Source organism: Teleopsis dalmanni, chromosome X (genome assembly GCF_002237135.1).
Source record: "Teleopsis dalmanni isolate 2A chromosome X, ASM223713v2, whole genome shotgun sequence".
In the NCBI taxonomy this organism is placed as follows: Eukaryota; Metazoa; Arthropoda; class Insecta; order Diptera; family Diopsidae; genus Teleopsis; species Teleopsis dalmanni.
Window position 1 is genome coordinate 3,755,752 of NC_051848.1, and position 21,219 is coordinate 3,776,970.

The 21,219-nt window shown below is 29.6% G+C and overlaps 4 protein-coding genes across 5 annotated transcripts; 2 read left to right on the forward strand and 2 right to left on the reverse strand.

The window, feature by feature from the left end:
- The first annotated feature begins 2,269 nt into the window (after nt 1-2,269).
- Nucleotides 2,270-3,337, forward strand: LOC119661812. 2 transcript variants are annotated; one of them, XM_038071303.1, is made up of 2 exons: nt 2,270-2,938; nt 3,025-3,337. In XM_038071303.1, exon 1 carries the CDS (start codon nt 2,540-2,542, stop codon nt 2,903-2,905), a length of 366 nt encoding a protein of 121 aa, XP_037927231.1. In that variant the 5' UTR covers nt 2,270-2,539; the 3' UTR covers nt 2,906-2,938; nt 3,025-3,337. The 2 variants fall into 2 exon arrangements, with proteins under 2 accessions (XP_037927231.1, XP_037927230.1); XM_038071302.1 differs by having other exon boundaries at nt 2,270-2,933.
- Nucleotides 3,338-4,563: 1,226 nt separating this feature from the next.
- LOC119662616 lies at nt 4,564-7,085 on the reverse strand. The gene is made up of 3 exons (XM_038072273.1): nt 6,824-7,085; nt 4,900-6,417; nt 4,564-4,824 (listed from the first exon to the last, which is right to left on the reverse strand). The coding sequence occupies exon 2, from the start codon at nt 6,400-6,402 to the stop codon at nt 4,918-4,920; it is 1,485 nt and encodes a 494-aa protein (XP_037928201.1). The 5' UTR covers nt 6,403-6,417; nt 6,824-7,085; the 3' UTR covers nt 4,564-4,824; nt 4,900-4,917.
- Nucleotides 7,086-14,315: 7,230 nt separating this feature from the next.
- LOC119662399 lies at nt 14,316-16,783 on the reverse strand. Its single transcript, XM_038072004.1, has 4 exons — nt 16,427-16,783; nt 16,224-16,331; nt 16,090-16,161; nt 14,316-14,523 (listed from the first exon to the last, which is right to left on the reverse strand). The coding sequence occupies exons 1-4, from the start codon at nt 16,697-16,699 to the stop codon at nt 14,374-14,376; spliced, it is 603 nt and encodes a 200-aa protein (XP_037927932.1). The 5' UTR covers nt 16,700-16,783; the 3' UTR covers nt 14,316-14,373.
- A 2,610-nt stretch (nt 16,784-19,393) lies between these two features.
- LOC119661960 lies at nt 19,394-20,523 on the forward strand. Its single transcript, XM_038071484.1, has 3 exons — nt 19,394-19,511; nt 19,922-20,215; nt 20,290-20,523. Exons 1-2 carry the CDS (start codon nt 19,422-19,424, stop codon nt 20,174-20,176), a joined length of 345 nt encoding a protein of 114 aa, XP_037927412.1. The 5' UTR covers nt 19,394-19,421; the 3' UTR covers nt 20,177-20,215; nt 20,290-20,523.
- Nucleotides 20,524-21,219: the final 696 nt, after the last annotated feature.

Below are 21,219 nucleotides of genomic sequence, written 5' to 3' on the forward strand. Positions count from 1 at the left end.
ATAATACTTGCTTAAGTAAAACGTTATTATTTTACTTTATTTAATTACGCAAATAGTACTTAAATGTACTTAAAATTTAGTTAGAAAAGAGACAAAAATTTATTATTAAAGTGAACTAGAAAACCATCAGTAAACCCGAAGAGCTTATAACACGTTCCCAAGTAGTAATACTGTTGAATGGAGTCGAAATTAAAGTACTCTTATAAAATGGCATGAATTATTTTCATTAATTAAATACATAATAATATCATCGTATTAAAGTTGAAAACAGTGAAGTAGAGCTGATGCATGTTCCTTTGCTTCCAGCAATTTATCAAATTATTAATGTGCTTTCAGTTATGTGAATTGCCTGTTCTGTACATTTGCCAGATGAAGAGAGCTGCTGACCTTTTCAAATGAATCTCACATTTTCATTAAGATGAATATGATTTTAAAATCTATTTGTAATTAATTCAAGTATATTAAATACATTCCCATATACACAAACTTATATATATATATATTTTATATAAGTAAATAATTGCTCATATATATGAATATTTGCATATGTGCTGTGAAGCAAATGCTGATACCATTGGCATAACTAACCGAACATCTAAGGCAATCACACACTCACGGCCAGCCAGTGTATAGTGTCCTTCTGCGAGGATAATGCTTGAAAATGCATAATAGGCTTTCGCACCAGTAAGAATATTGTTTATTAAACCCTTAGTAAAATATTAATATGGAAACTAAATTAATTAAATATTTCTATGAATTCCTAAAATTTAATTATTGTGCTTGATTTTAATTTATTTCATTTGTATATCTTAAATGGTTGGTCATTCTAATTGAAACAATCTCCAAATAAGATTTTAAGTATTTAAACATGAATGTGACTTTGTAAGTAAAATAGATTTATTAATGAAAATTATTTAAACTTTAATAAAGTAACAGACATGTAATTTTTATCCCTGATTTTTTTTCAAATAAACATATTTTATTTATTTCGTTACTTCATATATAGTCATTCCTATGACAGGTATTTTAATATATTCGATAAACATAAACCAATAAAACTGTAATTAATTTAAATAAACTTCAATCAATTTTTCCATTTGTGTTAAAGTCCAGACCTCCAGTCGCCCAATTGTCAAATTGAAGTTCCGTTACCCTCATGGCTTCATTTCCATGCCCTAAGTACATTGCCACTAACACTGCCCAGAAATATTTTTCAACAACAAGAAACAGAAATTAACATAAATAGAGAATAGCATATCTACCCCCACATTCAAAACTACTAGAAATAAATGGACAAACAAATACATAAACAAATGAATAACTAAAAATAATATAAAAATAGAAATAAAATAAAAATAAAATTAAATTAAAAACAACGACGTAAAGCATACTATTAATTTTTGAGACCTAAAGACACCGCGTCCAAAGTAGATCAGTTGTACCTAGCATAGATCAGTTAATTTTATACTGAAATCGGATTGGACTGATTTTATAAAATTTTCAACGTAGTGACTTCACTGAACGCATGACGATAGGTGAATAGTGTCTATTCATAATTAAGCTGTTATATAATAATTTTATCCAAAACTTACTTACATATAGTTTAAATTTGTGAACTACAGTATTGCAGAGTTATGAACATTGTTCAGATATATTTTACAAGAATAATTAATAGTAATATATGAGTTTTGAATATACAAAACTTGTATGGTAAAAACCCCATAGCCAAAAGTGCCGACGTTCTATAAACTACTATCTGGGTACCCATAACTACTATTATGTTAGGAAAATTGTTATTGCTTTTGTTGCTTTTCCTAAAAAATAACTATGATGCTTAGGTGCATCAGGAATAACATTCACCATGACTAGACAACGAGCAAATCACTACTTGGTTTAATTCGCCAATATCTTAGCGAGGTGAGTACAACTATTTAATTGACGCCATAGCCCGTCCAACAACAGTGGGTATGTGAATTCACAACAGGAGAGTATGTTTAGGTACTCCATTGTGCTTAACTCATCTTCGGAGTTATCTCAATAAGTGTAACATATAGCGTCAGATACGCTTACCATACAAAATCCACACAAAGGTATTTGATAGAATCGTGTACTAGTTTTTAAGTCACTTGGCATGGTAAATGGTGTTTCATAAAATTTCAATATGGCAATTATGATTCCAACTTGCACACATATGAAGAGAAAATAAAACTGCGAGGGAAAATATATACGTTTCAAATAAAGAAAATAAACAATTCGGGAAACAAATTATTTGAGAAATTAAATTCAATTTGTAATTTCTCAACTAAAATTGGACAAAGTTCAAAATTGAACTGGAAAAATGGACAAAAACTGAAAATTGAACTGTGAAGACAGACAATATGTGGCGTGAAATTCTGATATATAATAATTTATAATTTTTTTATTTTGTTTAAGCTGGCATTGCCCTAAAATTTTCAGAACTGTCACATAGTGCAATATAAGAAATCAAATAAAAAAATTGTTCTTACATCTACAAGATAAGCAGTTTTTCCTCGTAGCAATGGATCCTAATAATGAAAACCTCAATCAAAATATTCCCAATAATGACGATCATGCCGTTAACGGGGTTAATGGTGATGTGTATGAATACTTAGAGATTCAAATTGTTGATCCGCAAGAACAGCGTGAACAAGCACCTGAACAAGAAATAGTAGTAAATGGTGACTTAAATCCGAACAACGTTCAAGGCTTGGATGAAATTGTTATTGAGCCGCCTCCATTAGTTGTTGAACCTGATGTGGCACGTGTTCCAGCTGTTTTACTTGTTCCAAGCCCTCTATGCAACGGATCTGCCACAGATGAGGAGTTAGAGAATGCGGGTATATATTCTAGGTATTCAAATTACATTTCAGAAGATCATCGTTAAAAATATTTAAAAACGGAATAACCAAAAGGTGTGGTAAGAAATTTTTTCTTTTGTATTTGAGTGAATATCTTCTCCATATGTACTCATCATTAATCATTAATATGGTATATCTTTTTCAGTAATACGCTGCTTTTTCCTTAACATATCCTAAATCTATTTAATGTATTCACTTGAGATAACCTACGCTAATAACTAAAATTAGGAACATCATTGGAGCCAAAGCGAGCCAAAGCGTCCGATTATTAAATACATCAATATTTATACCACCAGAGCTTAACTTTCTGTGATACTTTGGAAGGAACAATACTATTACAGATATTTTATAAATACTACTATTATAAAATATTTTTTCTATATTTCAATAATTCTAAGCATAATTTATTGTAACTTAAAACTCCAAAACTTAAATCTGTAGTTGTTTCTCTTACTAAGTAAATGTGTTCAAATTAAAAATTGAAAATTTTGTATTAATTTTTATTATGTATGAGATATAATATATTAGATTATACATAAGACAAAGTTTCATAACTGATAATTTTATTTTTTAAAGCACTGTAAGTTTAGCCCTACATTTATTTTTTCATTATGACTACAAGTGGTTCAATGCAAAATACTTAATCATATTCTTTCGATATCGAGTTGTTTTGTACTTCCAAAAAGCTGTTCTTTATTATAGGTCTACTTATGGTCGTAATATAGTATCTAATATAGTTTTTCTCGGTAGACAAAAAGCATCAAATCATAGCGTTAAACTATAACCCACTAAAACTGCTCTTACGGAATGATTTGTAAAAACATTGCAATCAGAAAGTAATGATGAACTTATAGTCTCAGTAGCAAAGCCAGTACAGTTCCAAGTAGAGGATATACTAGAAAATCAATTTTTTTCACAGCTTTTTGTAAATTTATGTAGATTATATTGGTAATAGAGGAATATGTCCCCTAAACCAATCACCCAGAAGTCAAGGATATACCAACAGTCTCAGTGGTGCAGCCGGGATCGTTCTTTTTTTAGGGGAGAGTACACTTGAATATATTGTCAATGAAGAGATGAGTTAGATTATTCCAATCTTATATTTTTTTAAGTTGATATATTATACTAGTTGACGATCAATTTATCGGCTGGAGTACAATTCGGATTCTGGTGGTTGCTTATGCTGTATTATCTATATAGTATCTATTTTTGTTTTCCTATTATATCCTTTTTGGATAATTGTTTAAAAAATCTTTATTAATAATAGAAGAACTTTGAAAAAACTTAACAAATTTGAAAAACATTAATGCAATGCCATTGTCTTACGAATAATGGATAGATTTTAAAAAAATTTACAATATAAAATCAATCAATCCAACGCAAACGCTACTTATAGACTTAAGATTCTCGGAAATTTGTATGTGTATTATGTGTCACGACTTCCAAAACGTTATAGCCCCTCACAACACAGTATCGCAAATTTTATTCTTATTCATAAGAAAGAGACAGACATAGACAGATATATAAATAAATAAATATATGAAAATTGTGGACGTTATAATATAAAGATGCATTTATATATCCAGAAAAATAAAACACTTTCTACAAAAATTAATTTTATTGGAATTCTGAAATGAAGTAACAAGAGTAGCTTAATTAAAATATTTCTCATCTGACGGTTAAATTTCTTTAGTATATAATTAAATATTCAATCCAATTGAAACGCAAATAATAAAAATTAAAATTAATATAAAAAATGTTCGGCCTTCCCTATCAATATAGTTGTGTATTATTTTGCATCTTATTAATGTGAGCTGATGTTTCAGCGTATTACATCCAAGTTGTACTTAGAATATCATATATACATCGATCGATGCTTTAGGAATTAAGACGTTCGCAAAAGATCCCACCAAAGTCGAGAGTTGTAGGGCTTGCCGCACATAAACTACATTAGATGATAAGAAATATCAACTTAAACAAATTGTTGGGTTTTTTCTCAACATAATATTTACAGTCTTACCATAATAAAAATATTTTTTTAATTCTTTCTAGGTTTTTTTGCTGTACGATTATTGCAAATCTTAACTGGAGTATCCCTACGAGTCCAAATTCGTGGACGAGGTTCAGGAATAATAAATGTACCAACGCTGCTTTGCATATTATGATAAATGGATGTTTCCTCCCTTGCATGACTGTCTGCAATAAATGTGTCTGATGTACCGGCCTGTGGAATAGCGTTTCTTGTAATTAGTCCGTTTTGGTTTGAAATATTATTTTGAACTTTGGATGTGGTGGTCAATTCTTCATTTTCGTCTTCAACAACTGCTTCTTGAGCTATTGCTGGCCATAAATCCTTACGGACTGCAAGTGGTTTAATCGCACTAACCTGTGCAATGGCATTGTCTTTTCCAGTCCAATATTGCTTTTGGTCTTCACTTTTGGGTTGATCTGCAGTAGTTAAGATTTCATTGTGATTTACAGATGCTTCTTGGACCATATCTTCCTTTACACACATGTTTGCAGAATGTAGATTAACTTCAACAGCTTGAGGAATTGTACAGACTTCAATGTTCCCGTATAGTTCATTTTCATTGTCCGGTACTTCATTTTCATCAGAAAGTGCTTCTTGAACTATTTTTTGCCATGCAATCTCACATGCTGCAAATGGATTATTCGCACTAACTTGTGGAAAGGCATTGACTTCAACAGTGGCGTATGGCTTTTCGTTATTAATTTGGGTCTGGGCTTCACCAGATTGTAGAATGGAATTATCCCTCTCACTCCACACTTTCAGTGCATGTTCAGTGGATCCGTGTAGATCAACTTCTCCAGCATCTAAAATGACACAATCCTTCTCAGTTGAGTATTGGTTTTGGTCATGTTTTTGGATCGGGATTTCAAAATTTAACACTTCAGTTTGATCACCAAGTACTTCTGGAGATATTTCTTTCAGTGCATGTTCAGTGGCTCCGTATAAATCGACTTCTCCAGCATCTAAAATGACACAATCCTTCTCAGTGTAGTATTGGTTTTGGTCATGTTTTTGGATCGGGATTTCAAAATTCAACACTTCAGTTTGATCACCAAGTACTTCTGGAGCTATTTCTTTCAGTGCATGTTCAGTGGCTCCGTGTAAATCGACTTCTCCAGCATCTAAAAGGACACAATCCTTCTCAGTTGAGTATTGGTTTTGGTCATGTTTTTGGATCGGGATTTCAAAATTTAACATTTCAGTTTGATCACTAAGCACTTCTGGAGTTAATTCTTCCAGTGCATGTTCAGTGGCTCCGTCTGAATTAACAGCACCAGCATCTAAAATGACACAATCTTTCTCAGTCGAGAATTGGATTTGGTTATTTTGTGGAGCTATGACTGCAGAAGTCAACACTGCAGTTCCATTATCAGGTGCTTCTGGAATTATTTCTTCTGATGCACTCACATTTGTTGCACGTGAATTAATCTCATGACCACGTTGAATGATAGACACAATATTAGTTTGGATTTGTTGATTATCTGTATCCATCTTTAAAGGAAATCGCTAAAAATTTGTAAATATTACACTTTTAATTAGTTTTCATATTTGTAAGTGTATTGTATTCTACGATAGTGATTGCATATCTATATATGTGTATGTAATATATATTTATCCTATTTTTCGTTGTTTTATTGTTTCGAAAATAATTTAAACGAACTGTACTTAAAATATATCCAACAGATGAGTACTCGACCATTAAGTAAGTTCTTAACTCAAAATTAGTGTGATGCTATATGGTTACTAAAGTCGCAAAGAATGTGAGCAAAAGAACTCCTTATGAGAGAGCAATAACTTCCTAGAACTAATGAAATGACTGAGAAATTATCAGTAATAATTTTTTCTAATAAAGAATAAAGAATTTATTTTATATTTTATAATTACTTGTAAAAATTGTATAATATAGACATACCTTAAGTCAGAACGAAACGACTGCAGAATGAATTATGAGAAAATGTAAAATTTTGTATTTTGACATTCAATTGTCGAACACGTCACAGTTTTTAAATTTGACACAATTTTTCAAGGAATATGTGTCCATATATAATTCTTATTATCCACACCTATAATATATTTTTTTTGAAATTATTAGGACCATGTTATGTAATATTACGAGCACATCAAAAATGGTTCTTTTGGTCTACGCTGAAAATGAATATTATGTGGAGTGTCACAGCAGTATTGCCAATTTTGTGCTTTTACTACTTTTTGGTACTTTTTGGTTGTGCTAAATTTAAAAGGAAATATAGATATGCTCACTTTTAATTTTCCACCAAAAATAACCAGTAAGAAAAAAATCATAGAGGTTGTAAAAATTTAATTTACTTTTATAATTTCTTATAATAAAAATAGAATTTATTTATGATATACAATGGCTCACGAAAAAAGACTCGATTTGCTCAGTGGAATGTTTGGACATTATATCAAGCAGGAAAGGTGGCACAACTGACATCAGAGTGCAACAGATTACATATTGTTGTTCTAGGATTGAATACCTCTGTTTTGTGAGTCAAAGATATGTTACACCCAATCCAGAACGACAATAAATAGGATTGGCGATAATATACAAACTTGTCTCACACCCGTTGTTGTGGTGAATGGTTCGCTTAGTTTTCCAATATGTAATACTTTACATTTCGATTTCAACCATCGTGAATCTAGAATATGCAGATAATGTTGTTCTGCTCTCTCACTGTTATGATCACGTGTAATTAAAACTCAACCAAGAGCAACACAAATCAGCAAAATCAGCTTAAAAATAAACATACGAATAATAGAATCCTTGCGCCTTAAAACCGATAACTCTTACTGCCTTTCAGTTGATGGTATACCAATTGCAGATACTGAGAGTTTTACTAGTTTGGGAAGTATACTTTTAGAAGACTGGGGTTAAGAAGAAGACTAGGGAATGCGTCATTATAACAAAAACTTGATGAATACCAGATATTATAATATTTTCTATAATGTGAATTAGACTCAGGTAAGAAACGAAAAAGCAAAGTAAAGTTTTATCAAGATAAATCAAAAAAAAAAAAAAACTTTACACTGACTGCAAAAAATCTATTAAATTGAAATATTTAGTATATCTCAAGTATCTAGAATACAACGAACTCTTGATTATATATATAATGTTACAAAAAAATACTTAATATATTATTCGTTTTTAATTCCCTCAAGCATGTATCATATGAAGTCTTAACAATAGCGGCACTTAATTCCAATCGCACTAAAGTTAAGAAGACTCTGTAATACTTATTCTAATGCAGCAAGTAAGTTATTTATTGAATGTTTTTCACTTTACATTCTAATCTGACTTTGTTCCGAAGTCAATAACTCTTTACCTCGTACAACGATATATCTGAAATCGCTATATCTGCGAAATTATTTTGATTTCAATTTGATTTTAAGTAACAGTGTACTTTTTATTGATTGTTAATATATTCGATTTTCCAATATTAATTAAGAAGGCCAGTAAAATCTCTCCCAAGGTACTGATAATACTGACACCAGTATTGAATCTTTCCGTCATTTAATATTTTATGAGAACTTTTGTACTAAAACAGGGTTAACCAACTGAGGTTCGAGTTAGTACGTCTACTCTATATAATATAAATGACAATATTCTGTAATGACTTCGTTACAAATTTTCCTTTAAATTTAATCCATAAAATGCAATAACTATGCCTTCTGTTCTTTCTGTACGAGTTCGCACTCTATAAACTTGCCTTCAGAATATTAAATATTTTATTCTTCAGCACAAAGTTCTAAGTACACATGAAATTGATTAAACGAATCTAAAACATCTATATAAAGTTAACTAAAAAGCAAAAAAAAAAAAATTTAATAAATAGTTTTATCGTGTTAACTACAGTTTCTATTCGTATTCGTGCTATAAACAAAACATCTGATCGCTCCTTTGAAGCTGTGGCCAATACAAGTTAACCTCGAGTTTTTCTTGAAGGTGTCGTTAATGTGCTTTCAAAGGAGTGATTCGTCTTGGTTTTTATGAGTCTGTGTACTTTTATAGTGAAAAATTTTTGTTCAGTTGAAGTTTTTATTCCATTTAAACTTGACATCACTGAACTTACTATTCCAACAACGTTAAGAGGCATCTAACAATTCCTCTACAGCAATGCTGTTTAGAAAATCCTTGTGTGTTGACTTTTGATACAAGAACTTCAGAGTGCTACTTTTATATTTATAATTTTATTTTTTCAAAGAATTTATTTATTTCATAATGTATGTTAAAAACTAAAAAGCCTTTTATTTCAGTTGCAATGGCACGCAGAGGTACATATAAGACTGCTTTCCTCACATAATAGCTTGAATTCAACAAAGGAAACGTAGGTAGTGCTACTCAGCACAATGACGAATTATGAAAAGTTGACTTTATAAGTTTTACTTAGCTTACTCAAGAAACGTGGGCTTATTGAGATTCCACAATATCATAACCTCAACAACTGAAAGTAAAAGCTATAGACAATTGCGACAAAGCAAAAGATTATTGTACCTGAAATTGAAAGCACTTGAAGAGATAATTAGTGTATAATGAATATAATAAAAACATTGTATTAATAATCACAATAACCATTTTATATAGCAATTCAGATATGAGGCCACATTCTCGGTCACATTCTAAAGTAATGTAATAATTTGAAGAGATGAGATTTGAGCTTGTTGTGTAATATCAATAAGAACCATATACCTATTAGATGTAAAAAAAATTATTAATAAAATATTGACTAACTGGTGCAAATCGAAACCACATTTACTCTATGGGAACGTATACACAACGAAATAAGGCATAGAATAAGGCATGGCAATAACTGTCAATTGAGATACTTCTGATATGTGATCAAAATTCTGAACTTACAAATACAGAAAAATATGTTGGAAATTAATATGAAAAGGAAAAATAGATTGCAGAAACTAAGATCAATGATTGATGAGAGAATGGGAAAAGTCAGTAGAAGAAATAGGTTTTGATTAAGAAGCAGAAGAGAAGATTAAATTTATTAAATCAATCTCCGCTTAGTTTCAATTTGTGATTTCAAAGAGGGAGATTAATATGTTTAAACTGCTAGGGAACTAAAAATTATAGTTAAGAGAGGATAGTTTTTATCAACTACTGCTACTTGGAACATAAGGTTGTGATTCAAAGGGATCAAAGAATAACTACTTAGTTCTGAAAGATAATTAATAGGGCATAATATATAAACACAAGATTTTAATATTGTTTGTTTCATTTTGTTGGAGAAATTTTAGCTAATGCGGAGTAAATGTGTCGAGTAAGTGTATTTTCACCTGAGATGTTAAAATCTCTTTAAATTAACTAAATTATTTTTCCGACTATACAATGATATACAATGATTAACTTGAATCGATATTTATTTAAAGCTCTGAAACTTTGAAAAAAGTTCAATATATCTACAAAATTAACTAACATCTATTTTGATGATTTAATCTATAAAAAGTGTTAGTTTGAATAATGCAATATTCAATTTTTTTGTTAGAACGCAAAAGAATCAAAGCACAACTGCAACATAACCTGGCATAAAATTCATAAACTTTATAAGAGCAGGACATTCAAATATAATTGCAAAAAAGGAAAAGAAAAGGATGAAAATGCAAAAAAAAAATTTTAAAACCGAAAAATTAGTTGCAACAAAGTAAAAAGCCAAACAATATAAAATAAACACTAGGAAAAAAGCGGAATAAATTCTAAAATAAACTTTTTCATAATTTAAGTCTAAAAAGTTTTTAGTTAAAACTTTTTGCAAATATTTTTGTTAGCCAGTAAAATAGTAAAATTTTTTGGCGAATCCTCAATGAAGCATAAAATCACACGATTTTTTATTTAAAAACCCGAAAATAATGCAAACACATAATAACACAAAAAAGATAGATTTTAAATTATGCAAAAATTTCACACTGACATTAGGCAGCTGCAGGTTAAAGCTGGATAGATTTGTACTTACAACAGTAGCGACCGTAGCGTCAGTAGCGAGCGAGAATTGTGAATATGTCATTCACACAGATACACCAGATACACCAGATACACGCATACAGATGCATTTATGAATTCAGCATTCAGCATTGGAAAGCCTCGGGGCAGACTAATTTGCATGCCGTTTTATGGTTGAACCATAAAACGACTGCTAATGGGGAATTTTCGGTACTTAAAGTGGTAGGGCAAAATATAAATATTAAGCGAAATCAAAATCAATTGTTATTAAGTTCAGATTTAAATAAATATCAATCAACTATTGCTATAAATATTTTATGGATAAATCTTTTCATTCAATCTTTAACTCGCTTTATTGAGTTCACTTCAAAAACACATTTGTGTATGTATGTATGAAACTTCATTGTGAACTTAAACAATGTTCAGATCAATAAATACAGATTTTATGTGTCTTTTTACAAATAAATAATAATGCTATTATAGAATATATGATTATAATACATGATTTCAAATCAAATTATTCACACCATCAAACTCTTTAGTCTCTTTAACCGTATTTTACAGTGTATTTGTTCGTATGACACATAGTATGCCAAGTCGCTTTCCAAAGATGAGAGCATATCAGCTACTCCAATCGGCTGTGTGTCACAATCTGTAGAAGACTATAACACAAAATTCGTAAGAAACAAACACAAATATGAACAAATAAATATTATAAATATTTTTTAAATATATATGACATACTAAGAGACCTTAGAATAGATCCGGTCAAAAAATACATAAGGGACAGAACTTTGAAGCTATATGCGAAAACCGGCAGGATGGCCTAGTTAGCACTATCTAATCTCAGAGTAATCACTAACCGCGGTACGTAGATCTTAGCTCAATCGTTGAATAATCACGACGATTATGAGCAATACTCAAATTAGTCAGTGAGATGGGTGGGATTCGCAGATGCAAAAGATTCAACAACATATATATATATATATATATATATATATATATGAGTGATATAGTCATACATCGAATTAATATGACTTATATATAATATATATAATGTAGTGCAAACACTTCCACGTTGCTATATATGAAAATAATGTAAACATAATCTCGGTCTTCGGTCAAGTGGTCAAACCCCGATAAGTCTGACTTTCCCAGTTTCCTCTTCGATGAGCCAAATTGGTTGGAAAAGCGATGTTTTTCTTATTGCATATAATTTTGATGTCGTTCTTCATTTTTAAATTCCGCATAACCGTTGCGGAATATATGGACGAGTTAGAATATTATAAGTTTTAATCATATTATATTATATTATATTATATTATATTATATTATATTATATTATATTATATTATATTATATTATATTTAATTATGTATATTTCTCTCATAAAAATGAAAGAGAACTAGAATAAAAAGGATTACTGGTATAATATACCAGAATTAAAACAATCCAAATCACTTATTGGTATCTATAACAATAAGAGATACCAGAATTGTATGAACTTGTCAAAAGAAAAACTTGAAATCATCACAGGAATCTTAACAAGGCACTGTAAACAAAAACACTACCTTACAAGACTGGGTATACTTACGAATGCAAACTGTAGATTCTGTGAAGAGCATGAGGAGTCGGGCACACATGTGCTGTTAGAATGCCTTGTGCTAATGCACATACGGATTTAGCTCCCGAGAATGCATATCCCTACGGAAGAGGCAGTAAAACTCTGTAAAACAGGTTCTATACTACTTTTTATTGACGCAACAGGGCTTAGAGACCTACTCTAAACCCAGAAGGGGGAACAATAGACCCGACTGTCGCAGTGTCACATCCCCCTAGCAATAATAATAATAATTATTATTGTTAGGGGAAAATGTGTTGATGTGCAAAATGTGTTGAGTGAGATATTTTACGTTTCACGGTCAACTGAATTTAAGTATACATTTAGACTTTAAGGTATTGCAGAAAAAATATTTTTAAGTTAGTCTTAAGCTTCATTTAGTAAAGAAAACATCTAAGCTAAGCTCTTTGTTTCATTCAAATACCATTATTCATAGGACATAGGTGCTGTAGATAGGTTTTCCAAGTCAACGGAAAACCTTCGCATGAGATAAATATTTATTCCCACGCTTTTTATTCAACATATCGTTTATTTCTACGTTAATTTCACCCAATTTAAAATGGATTTAATATTTATTCCATGGTATTTTTTGTGACTAAACGTCAGTCACAGAGTGACATCACATAAAAAATCAAGTGACAGCAAAATGTCAAGCGAATTCGCGCAAATTTAAACAAAAAGCAGATAAAGTTTGCACCATGCACTTCACTTTTTTTCTTTTATTCATAGATATTCCAACGCTAATAATATTTATGGAACCAGTGTTATTGTATCTGGGATAGACTGAGCACATAATAAATTTTTTTTTTCCAACTGTAATCCTTTCTGTGTATAAACTATGCGGATATATCATTTGAAAAAGAAATGTAAAAGAAACCACTACCATTTTCTTTCTATAAGTTACTAACATATATAGTACTTCTTTACCATTTGAGATTCGAGGATGATCTATTACCCAGTGTGTTTTTATAAGCAATTTCTGCCATTAGTACTTACGTTTGAATTGCAGTCACAGAAAGCTATTGTTCTGTAAAAGTTTACTGTAGAAAAAACTCAAATAATGTAAACGACTGATGGGTACAATATGGCGGGTTTCTGTTTTTGAAGCTAAAACTACCACAACGAGGTACACATTTTGAATGGATTATGACCATATAAAAACATTTCCTAAACTAGCTGAAGGTTATATGAATGAATAGTCAGCGTTGAATGTGTGGACGATATGATAAGCATTTAAAGGGCTTTAACGTACTTCAGATGATAACAAAATATAATATATTTTAATGGATTAGTGATTTTTTTTTTTACATAGAATGTGCTACCATTTTAATATGGAACTAATACTTTCACTGCTTATTTTCGATTTCTTCAGATGAAAACAGGAATTTATTTTAAAAGTAACTGTTCCGTTCATGGTAAGACTCTTTCTATAGAGCATCATTTTAAGGCTTATGGTGTCTGTAACAGTCATTAAAAGCCACATTTGTAGCATACACTGGGTGAGAAGTCAATTAGTAGTGTACTTCGTATAATATGGTCAACATTACGCCAGCTTGCGATGCAGTACATTATATTGATTCTACAAAATACACTTCTTGGGTTGACTACAATTTAAAATTTACAACACAAAAAACTATTTGAGTCATATATGTTATAAAAAAAATATAATATTACATATGTCGGCTATAGAAAGTGTGAGAAGGTGGATTTACAATTCTCATATATGCAAATTGAAACAATTAAAAGATTAAATAACTGTAAGTACATATTGTGACTTCGGATAATAACTGTATAAAACGTATTTTTTCGATTTACAAATTTATTTGATAACAAACATATATTAACATCTATATATCATAAGGAGCGAAATAAATGGTTAATCCTTCAAATCGTTTCCATTTTTGCGTTGATTGGTATTGACATATACTTTTGCTAAAGTCTTTCTATGTAAGTTATAAGGATCGCTTTCCAAAAATGAGAGCATATCAGCTACTCCAATCGGCTGTGTGTCACAACCTGTGGAAGACTATAACCCAAAATTCATTAAAAACATAAACATAATTATTAATAAATTTTCATGCAAGTTAATATTGTAAATACTATATATATATATTATGTTATATATAAATATTATAATATTATAATGATATTATTATGATATTAGTATGATGTTATTGTAATAATATTATAATGAATAATATTGTTATACCCCTAACTAATATACCATTTCCACGTTGCTATATATGAAGATAATGTTAACATAACCTCAATCGAAAGCAACGCTTCTTATTTAATACATGCATAAGTTCAGTGGAACAAAGGCTGGGAGTGATACCTGCAAATTTCAAGCCCAGCATTAATGTATTTTTTGTGAAATACTGCTTTTAACGGCAATGATAGACTATTATTATATTTGCTACGATATTAGACATATCTTCTCAGCTGTTTTTAATCCACTAATATAGATGTCAATAGATTTTGTACTGTTAAACTGGCTCTAATTATAATCCAATGTATTATTAAACAGTAAATGCTTTTTATGATCATCCATCGAGTTCAACCTCATGTACTTTAGTTATTAATGTAATAATAATACCCGCATTCCATGCTTACAGTGCTTTTTGTAGTTTATGTTTAGCCCTTAGACTGAGGACTAAATAGGAGGTCAGTTTCTTTAAATATTTAAATACTTTAAATAGCATTTTGTGATCTAAGTTGTCTCCTCAAAATTTGATTAACTATCAGTAGGTAAAAAAATTACAATAAAAAAATCATCACTGAAAACTTTTTTATAAAGTTGTACCAGAACCGATGCATGGCTCCTGTCTAGACTGTTACACATTTTATATAGTAGCATATAGGATATAGGATATATTTCTGTGATTACTTTTCCGAGTGACTTTATCTAACAGAAGATTGCCTACAACATCAAGATAATATAATCTCCTTATCTGCATACATTCGCATTCAGTTTGAATGTAGTCAAAACTTCACATTTATTATGTGATATCAAATTTTTTTCGTAGCCAACGATTGATTCACTCCACTTGAGATTTATAGTTAGATTTATCGTTAGGTGAAATAATGTATGCCGGTAAACAATAGATGGATGTTGCTTTTGGAAAAGGCTTTTTCTGAATTCAAGTTTATTTAATCTTTGTTTGAGTTCCTTGTTAAAATCCTATTGTTTAGTTAAGTTATTGAGAATTTGTTTAAGGTGTTCCTTCATCGTGTTGCTTGTAGCTTTGTTACGGTTTTTTTTATTCTTAAGTACATCTAAAAATGTAAGTATATATTTGCTTATATTGATTGCCGTTCACCATTCCCAGAAGGAATCATGCCAGCGGATCTCTGCAGGTTACCACACAACCGCGAAAGTTAATTGCAAAAGTGTAAAGTCACTGTAAGTCACTGAATACAATTAAGGTATTTGAATCAAGCTTGGTAACATCTGTACTATATATAATAAGTAAAACTTAACCAAGGAATGAGTTAACAAGTTCGATTTAAATGCTCTATCTATAACCTAGCAATCAAACTTATTTAAACTTATTCACAGTTGTTCTATTAAAAGACATTTAAAATAACTCACCTTTTTATGGTCTCTTATAGCCCTTCGTATTGCTTCATTTGTCAGCCTTATATTTGTTTTCTCTTGGAACCCCTAGAATATATTAAGAACTGTCATACATGCCAGGTAACTGCAAATAAGCAATAAGTTCATACTCTTTGTATTTTATTAACTGGTTTGGGTTTCTTTTTTGTTTTAAGTACGCCATCCATAAACATTAGCTTCCCTCTAACTTCATTATATCTTGTGCGCAGCGACTCATCCTTTATATTTAATATATATTTAAAGATGATATATTAATATATTTATTTATAGATGACTTTGTTTTTTCAAAATCATTGATATACAATTGACAAACCTCAATTGATATTTTACGTTGTTTTTCTAGCTTCAACGATTCCTTCAAAACAAATTGAAGATATTCATCGATGTGCTTTGCCAAAATTATACACGCTTCAGTTGTGAGTGTATTTAAGCCCAAATCATAACGCCTTGCACGAATTTGGTCCATCAACTTTTTACTATCAACCAATTCCAAGACATCATCATCATCATTGGAGTTCTCCTCCACATCTATTGGTACGGGAACTTTTATAATTCTAACCTTACCCTTTGGCCCCCTTTTTGGCATTTTGGAAAAACTATGCGCACGTAATAGTTTAGAGAAAAAAACAATCCGAATAATACCAGTACTTTACGTATTACTATTTTGAGATAGTTATATATCACAAACTTAAATATATGTTAAAGAATATTTCTTATTAAATTTAAATTCAAAAATGACATCTCATGCTCTATTTTGAATTGCCACGTCGCGATTTTTTATTGGATATTTTGATCTACGTTTACACGTGAATAGTAATAAACCCATACTTCAAAGTAATAGTAATATAAACCTAAAAGTAAATATATTGAGAAAGCCCGCAAGCCCTATTTGAGAAAAGCAGTTTACGCAGAAAGTACAGTAGTGCTCTCAAGTAAAAATCTAGTTGATTACCTTCATATTCCCATTCAGCTCTTTGTTTAAAAAAGCATGATGATTTTAAAATATTATAAGTATTTTTTACAAAATTTCAATCCTAATTAAGACAATAAATTTATTTGATTTATATATCATATTCTGTGGAATATTACTTGCTGTTTTTTGCTGCACTTGCGAGTGGCCGAAAGCACCTATAGATAAAATTAATAGTTCATTTATTGGCTTAGCTTCTTCATTAATTTGATTAAAATAATCAACATTTTTCGATTCAATTAAATTAGAAATCAGAAAACAAAGAACAGGGAACAGAAAATTGTACAATTTAAATAATTTTTTACTGGAATTTTACTACAAGTACGTAAGAGAACAGTTCTTATAGTGTTTTTAATACTAAATACAGACAAAATGCATGTTTTCCGTAAGGTAGAACGGGTCAGCTGTTTTGCTGCACATGTATTTGCATTTCAACCAGTAATAGAACAAGCATTTCACTTTGTAGAATAATGTGGCAACGCTTAAATTGCGAAAAAGTTTGTATTTTTTGCAGAGAAAATCAAAATACAAACTTAAATATAAAATAAGAAGAAGCATACGGACAAGTAGGTATAGCTTCTATAAACTTAAGTTAGATGTAATTTATAATTACATTATTACTCTATTAATATATAAATATATAAAATAAGAATTAATACAATTTTGATATTATTTTATATTACGTTTAGCTTTGAGCAATGTTTACTTCATTTTATTAAAATAATGTATGTATAAAGAATGAATATAAATTAAATTTTTTTTTTGGATAAACAATAGAAAACTATTATCGGAATGGTAGTAATGTCAAAAATTAAATAAACTTTATTTTTTCTCTATATATGCTTTATTTATATATATGCTCTATTTATGTTTTGGGGACTATTAAGTTTGTAATAAATCTACTATGTTGACGATTCTATATACTTGTTTTAAAAACAATTAGTAACTGTAATATGAAATATAATAATATACATATCTATATTATATATATATACATTATTATACTGTCGGAATATTTTAATTAAATATAAAAGTTCTGTGAAATATTTTATCTAAATTAATCAACTTTCTATCATCATGATTTTTAATCTATTGAAGCCTTATATGTTGTTTACACTGGCCTTAAATTACTCATTTGGGTCAAAAATTACAAACGAGAAGCAAAAGACTGATTTCTGCATACAAAATCTCATATGCGCATATGGAATCTACGCTCGCGCAATAGATCTCATTTTGTATAAATGAGTTACGAGTTTTAAATGAGTTCCAAATGCATATGAATATATTGAACACACCTTAAATAAAAGTTTTTCATGGCATTTTGACAGTTTGAGGAAGCTGTTTTTGACATATTTGCACACAGAGGTAAATAAATATTTGATGATTGCATTTCCTGGAAAATGATGCACCTTTTTTTGTAACTTTTACTTCCCAAAAAGTATTTACTTTAAGGTTTATTTTACCTTCAACAGGAACGTTGAAAAATCAGCTGTTTGCAATGAGAACAAATGAATAACAACTAATGTAAACACTTTCAAATGACTGATTCGAAATGAATCATTTGCGATCAGTGTAAACGCTATATTACCCTCTCCAAGTGCCTTAAAAGAAAAATTGATTCGTAATGTAGGAATTAAATAAATTTGTAAAAATGTTTCTAAGTATACAATACGAAACCCACTTGGTGTTAAACAATTTTAGATTTTTATATATAACAAGGAAAAACATGGCAGAGTATTAGATCGTTAAGATTTGGAAATGATGAACCAGTTTTTTGGTATGTTAAATAAACTATCTGACAAACAGGATGTTGGCTTAAGTGTAGGAATACAGTAGTTAAATTTATTTTACGATATTTTTTTTTACTGGACTGCTAAGTATTATTATTGCGGAATGAAATAAAATGACAAAAAGCCAGAATTAAAAATTATTAAGCCAATTATTATTATATCAATTGTATTTCAATTTTTGTTTATATAAATTAAAAAAAAAGTTGTTGTTGTGATTTACTACTGTTCGAGAAAAAGCTCTCTATTGTAAACAATATTTTACGTAAAGAATTTAGTTTCTTTCGTCAAAACGGGCATTAAAAATCAATTAAGTATACATTTTTTATTAAATGAATATGCATATTACATATAAGTTTTACTAAATAACGTTCCTGTTCCTTTAAACGAAGTTGAAATTATTTATTTTGTTTGCTTAAAGATATTTAAAATTAGAAAATATATTTCTTCTGATAATATTGTGTATTGTGTAGCATTTTAAAATTGCAACAGGTATTTATTTTATATGTCATATTTTAAAGTTTGTCACATGTGACGTATATTGTGAACGAATGTCATTAAGAACAGACTTGACATTTGATAGTTTTTCCTTTTCAGTAGCTGCTTTATCTGGCGTCGGACGTATTTCGAAACTGTTCCAGGTATTTTTTGAATTTAGTGTAATTATAAAACAAATATCTATTGATATATATTATTTCGTTTATATTTATGTGTTAAAGAACTTAGAAAGTTAATTATTTCGTAATTCGAACTATTATATCAATATAAATTTACGGATGTTTCGCGACGGTATTGTTGTTCAGAATCTAGAATATTTAGTATAATCTAAATGATTGAATTAGAATTGAAACACTTTATATCACTTAAAATATAATAAAACAAACAAAAAATCTCACAAATGAATATATCGGTACAGTTTTCGGTTAAATCGTATTTTTTTTTAAATGCATTTGTAGGTTATTTGTGCAATATGGCGGGCACGCGTATATCGACATGAATCTAAACTTTAATAATTTATAATTATTTAATTTTTTTTCACATTAATTTATAGCACTTTACCTTAAACATGGATCCAAATAATGCTCAAAACCCAATCAGAAATGCTAACGACGGTCCACCGGCTGGCGAAGTCGATCCAAATATAAGAAATTTGCGCGAAATGCACAATGGAAGGTTACCAGCTGTTCGTGTTCGAATGCCAAGAGAAATTCCAGTGAAATATCGTAATGGCTTTGCAACGGCAGCAGAGTTGGAGAGGGCTAACTTGCCACAACCGCGCCAAGCCGCTGAAGAAGAAGAACATTAAAAACAAAATTTAAAAGCAAATTAATAAAATGTGTTTATGGTAAGAAGAATATTGAAATTTTTATAAGAACTAACAAGAAACTTTATGTGAACATACCATTTTTTCTATTGCAGTTAATATGCGGCAAATCCTACAACTACAAGTCCTACAGGCACATAAGTTACTGGTTAGATGGTAGTAAACACTTATGAAGACATCGTTTGCAAAGCTTCAACAATTTGATGGAACACCGAATTATCTAAATACCATAAAAAATAAATTATAACCATTATTAATATCTATGTTGTTAAGGAAAGCCGTACACCTACATAAACTATTTTTATTAAATAATGCGTACATAAACCAAATTTTAAAATTTTTAATTATTTACACATTTAGTAGGATTATTATTCAGTGACCTATAGATTGAATAGTAAAATAAATCACGAAATACTAATTACAGTGCTCTTCACCTGTGAGCTCTTCACCTGTGAGCTCTTCACCTGTGAGATCTTTACTTGTGAGATGTGAGGATACAAAATATTCAAATTTATTGATTGCTGAGGTCTTTTTATATTTCTCAATATTTACATAACGACAAAAAAATTCACAATTTTAATATATTTGCTTATATGCATATATTAATTTATTTATAATAATATCAGAAATATGTCTCTTTGGGAAGTACATATATAAATATATAAATTCTCGAAGTTCTTGTGCTATCAGAAGATGTCAATATCTTGCGTTCACAACCGACTATGTGTGCGAAGTATCAATGTACTGAGTACACTAGTTTGCCATATATTTACTAATAGACAAACTGATAGTAGTTAAGATATGTTATATTAGTTTTTAATTAGAAGACCGACAAGAATACTATTAGTGGCTTTTCTGTTTAAAGTTGAAATTAAATTTTAATAAATAGTTAATCATATAATATATAGTTAATATTTTTATATATATAATCAGTTAGTAAGTCTGTTGTTTAACTTTGAAACAAACAAGACGTATATCACTGTGCTTTGAATTATTTAATCGGATAATGTCTGACGAGAAAGTTG

Bases quoted from the DNA above. Each gene is read 5' to 3' on its own strand.
- LOC119661812 (XM_038071303.1), top strand. From the start codon at position 2,540: ATGGATCCTAATAATGAAAACCTCAATCAAAATATTCCCAATAATGAC.
- LOC119662616 (XM_038072273.1), bottom strand. From the start codon at position 6,402: ATGGATACAGATAATCAACAAATCCAAACTAATATTGTGTCTATCATT.
- LOC119662399 (XM_038072004.1), bottom strand. From the start codon at position 16,699: ATGCCAAAAAGGGGGCCAAAGGGTAAGGTTAGAATTATAAAAGTTCCC. The intron at 16,162-16,223 runs GTATGAACTTAT...AATATATTCTAG, and splicing joins CAGTTAATAAAATACAAAGA to GGGTTCCAAGAGAAAACAAA. The intron at 14,524-16,089 runs GTGAGTTATTTT...TTTGGGTTATAG, and splicing joins CTATAAGAGACCATAAAAAG to TCTTCCACAGGTTGTGACAC.
- LOC119661960 (XM_038071484.1), top strand. From the start codon at position 19,422: ATGTCATTAAGAACAGACTTGACATTTGATAGTTTTTCCTTTTCAGTA. The intron at 19,512-19,921 runs GTATTTTTTGAA...ATTAATTTATAG, and splicing joins GTATTTCGAAACTGTTCCAG to CACTTTACCTTAAACATGGA.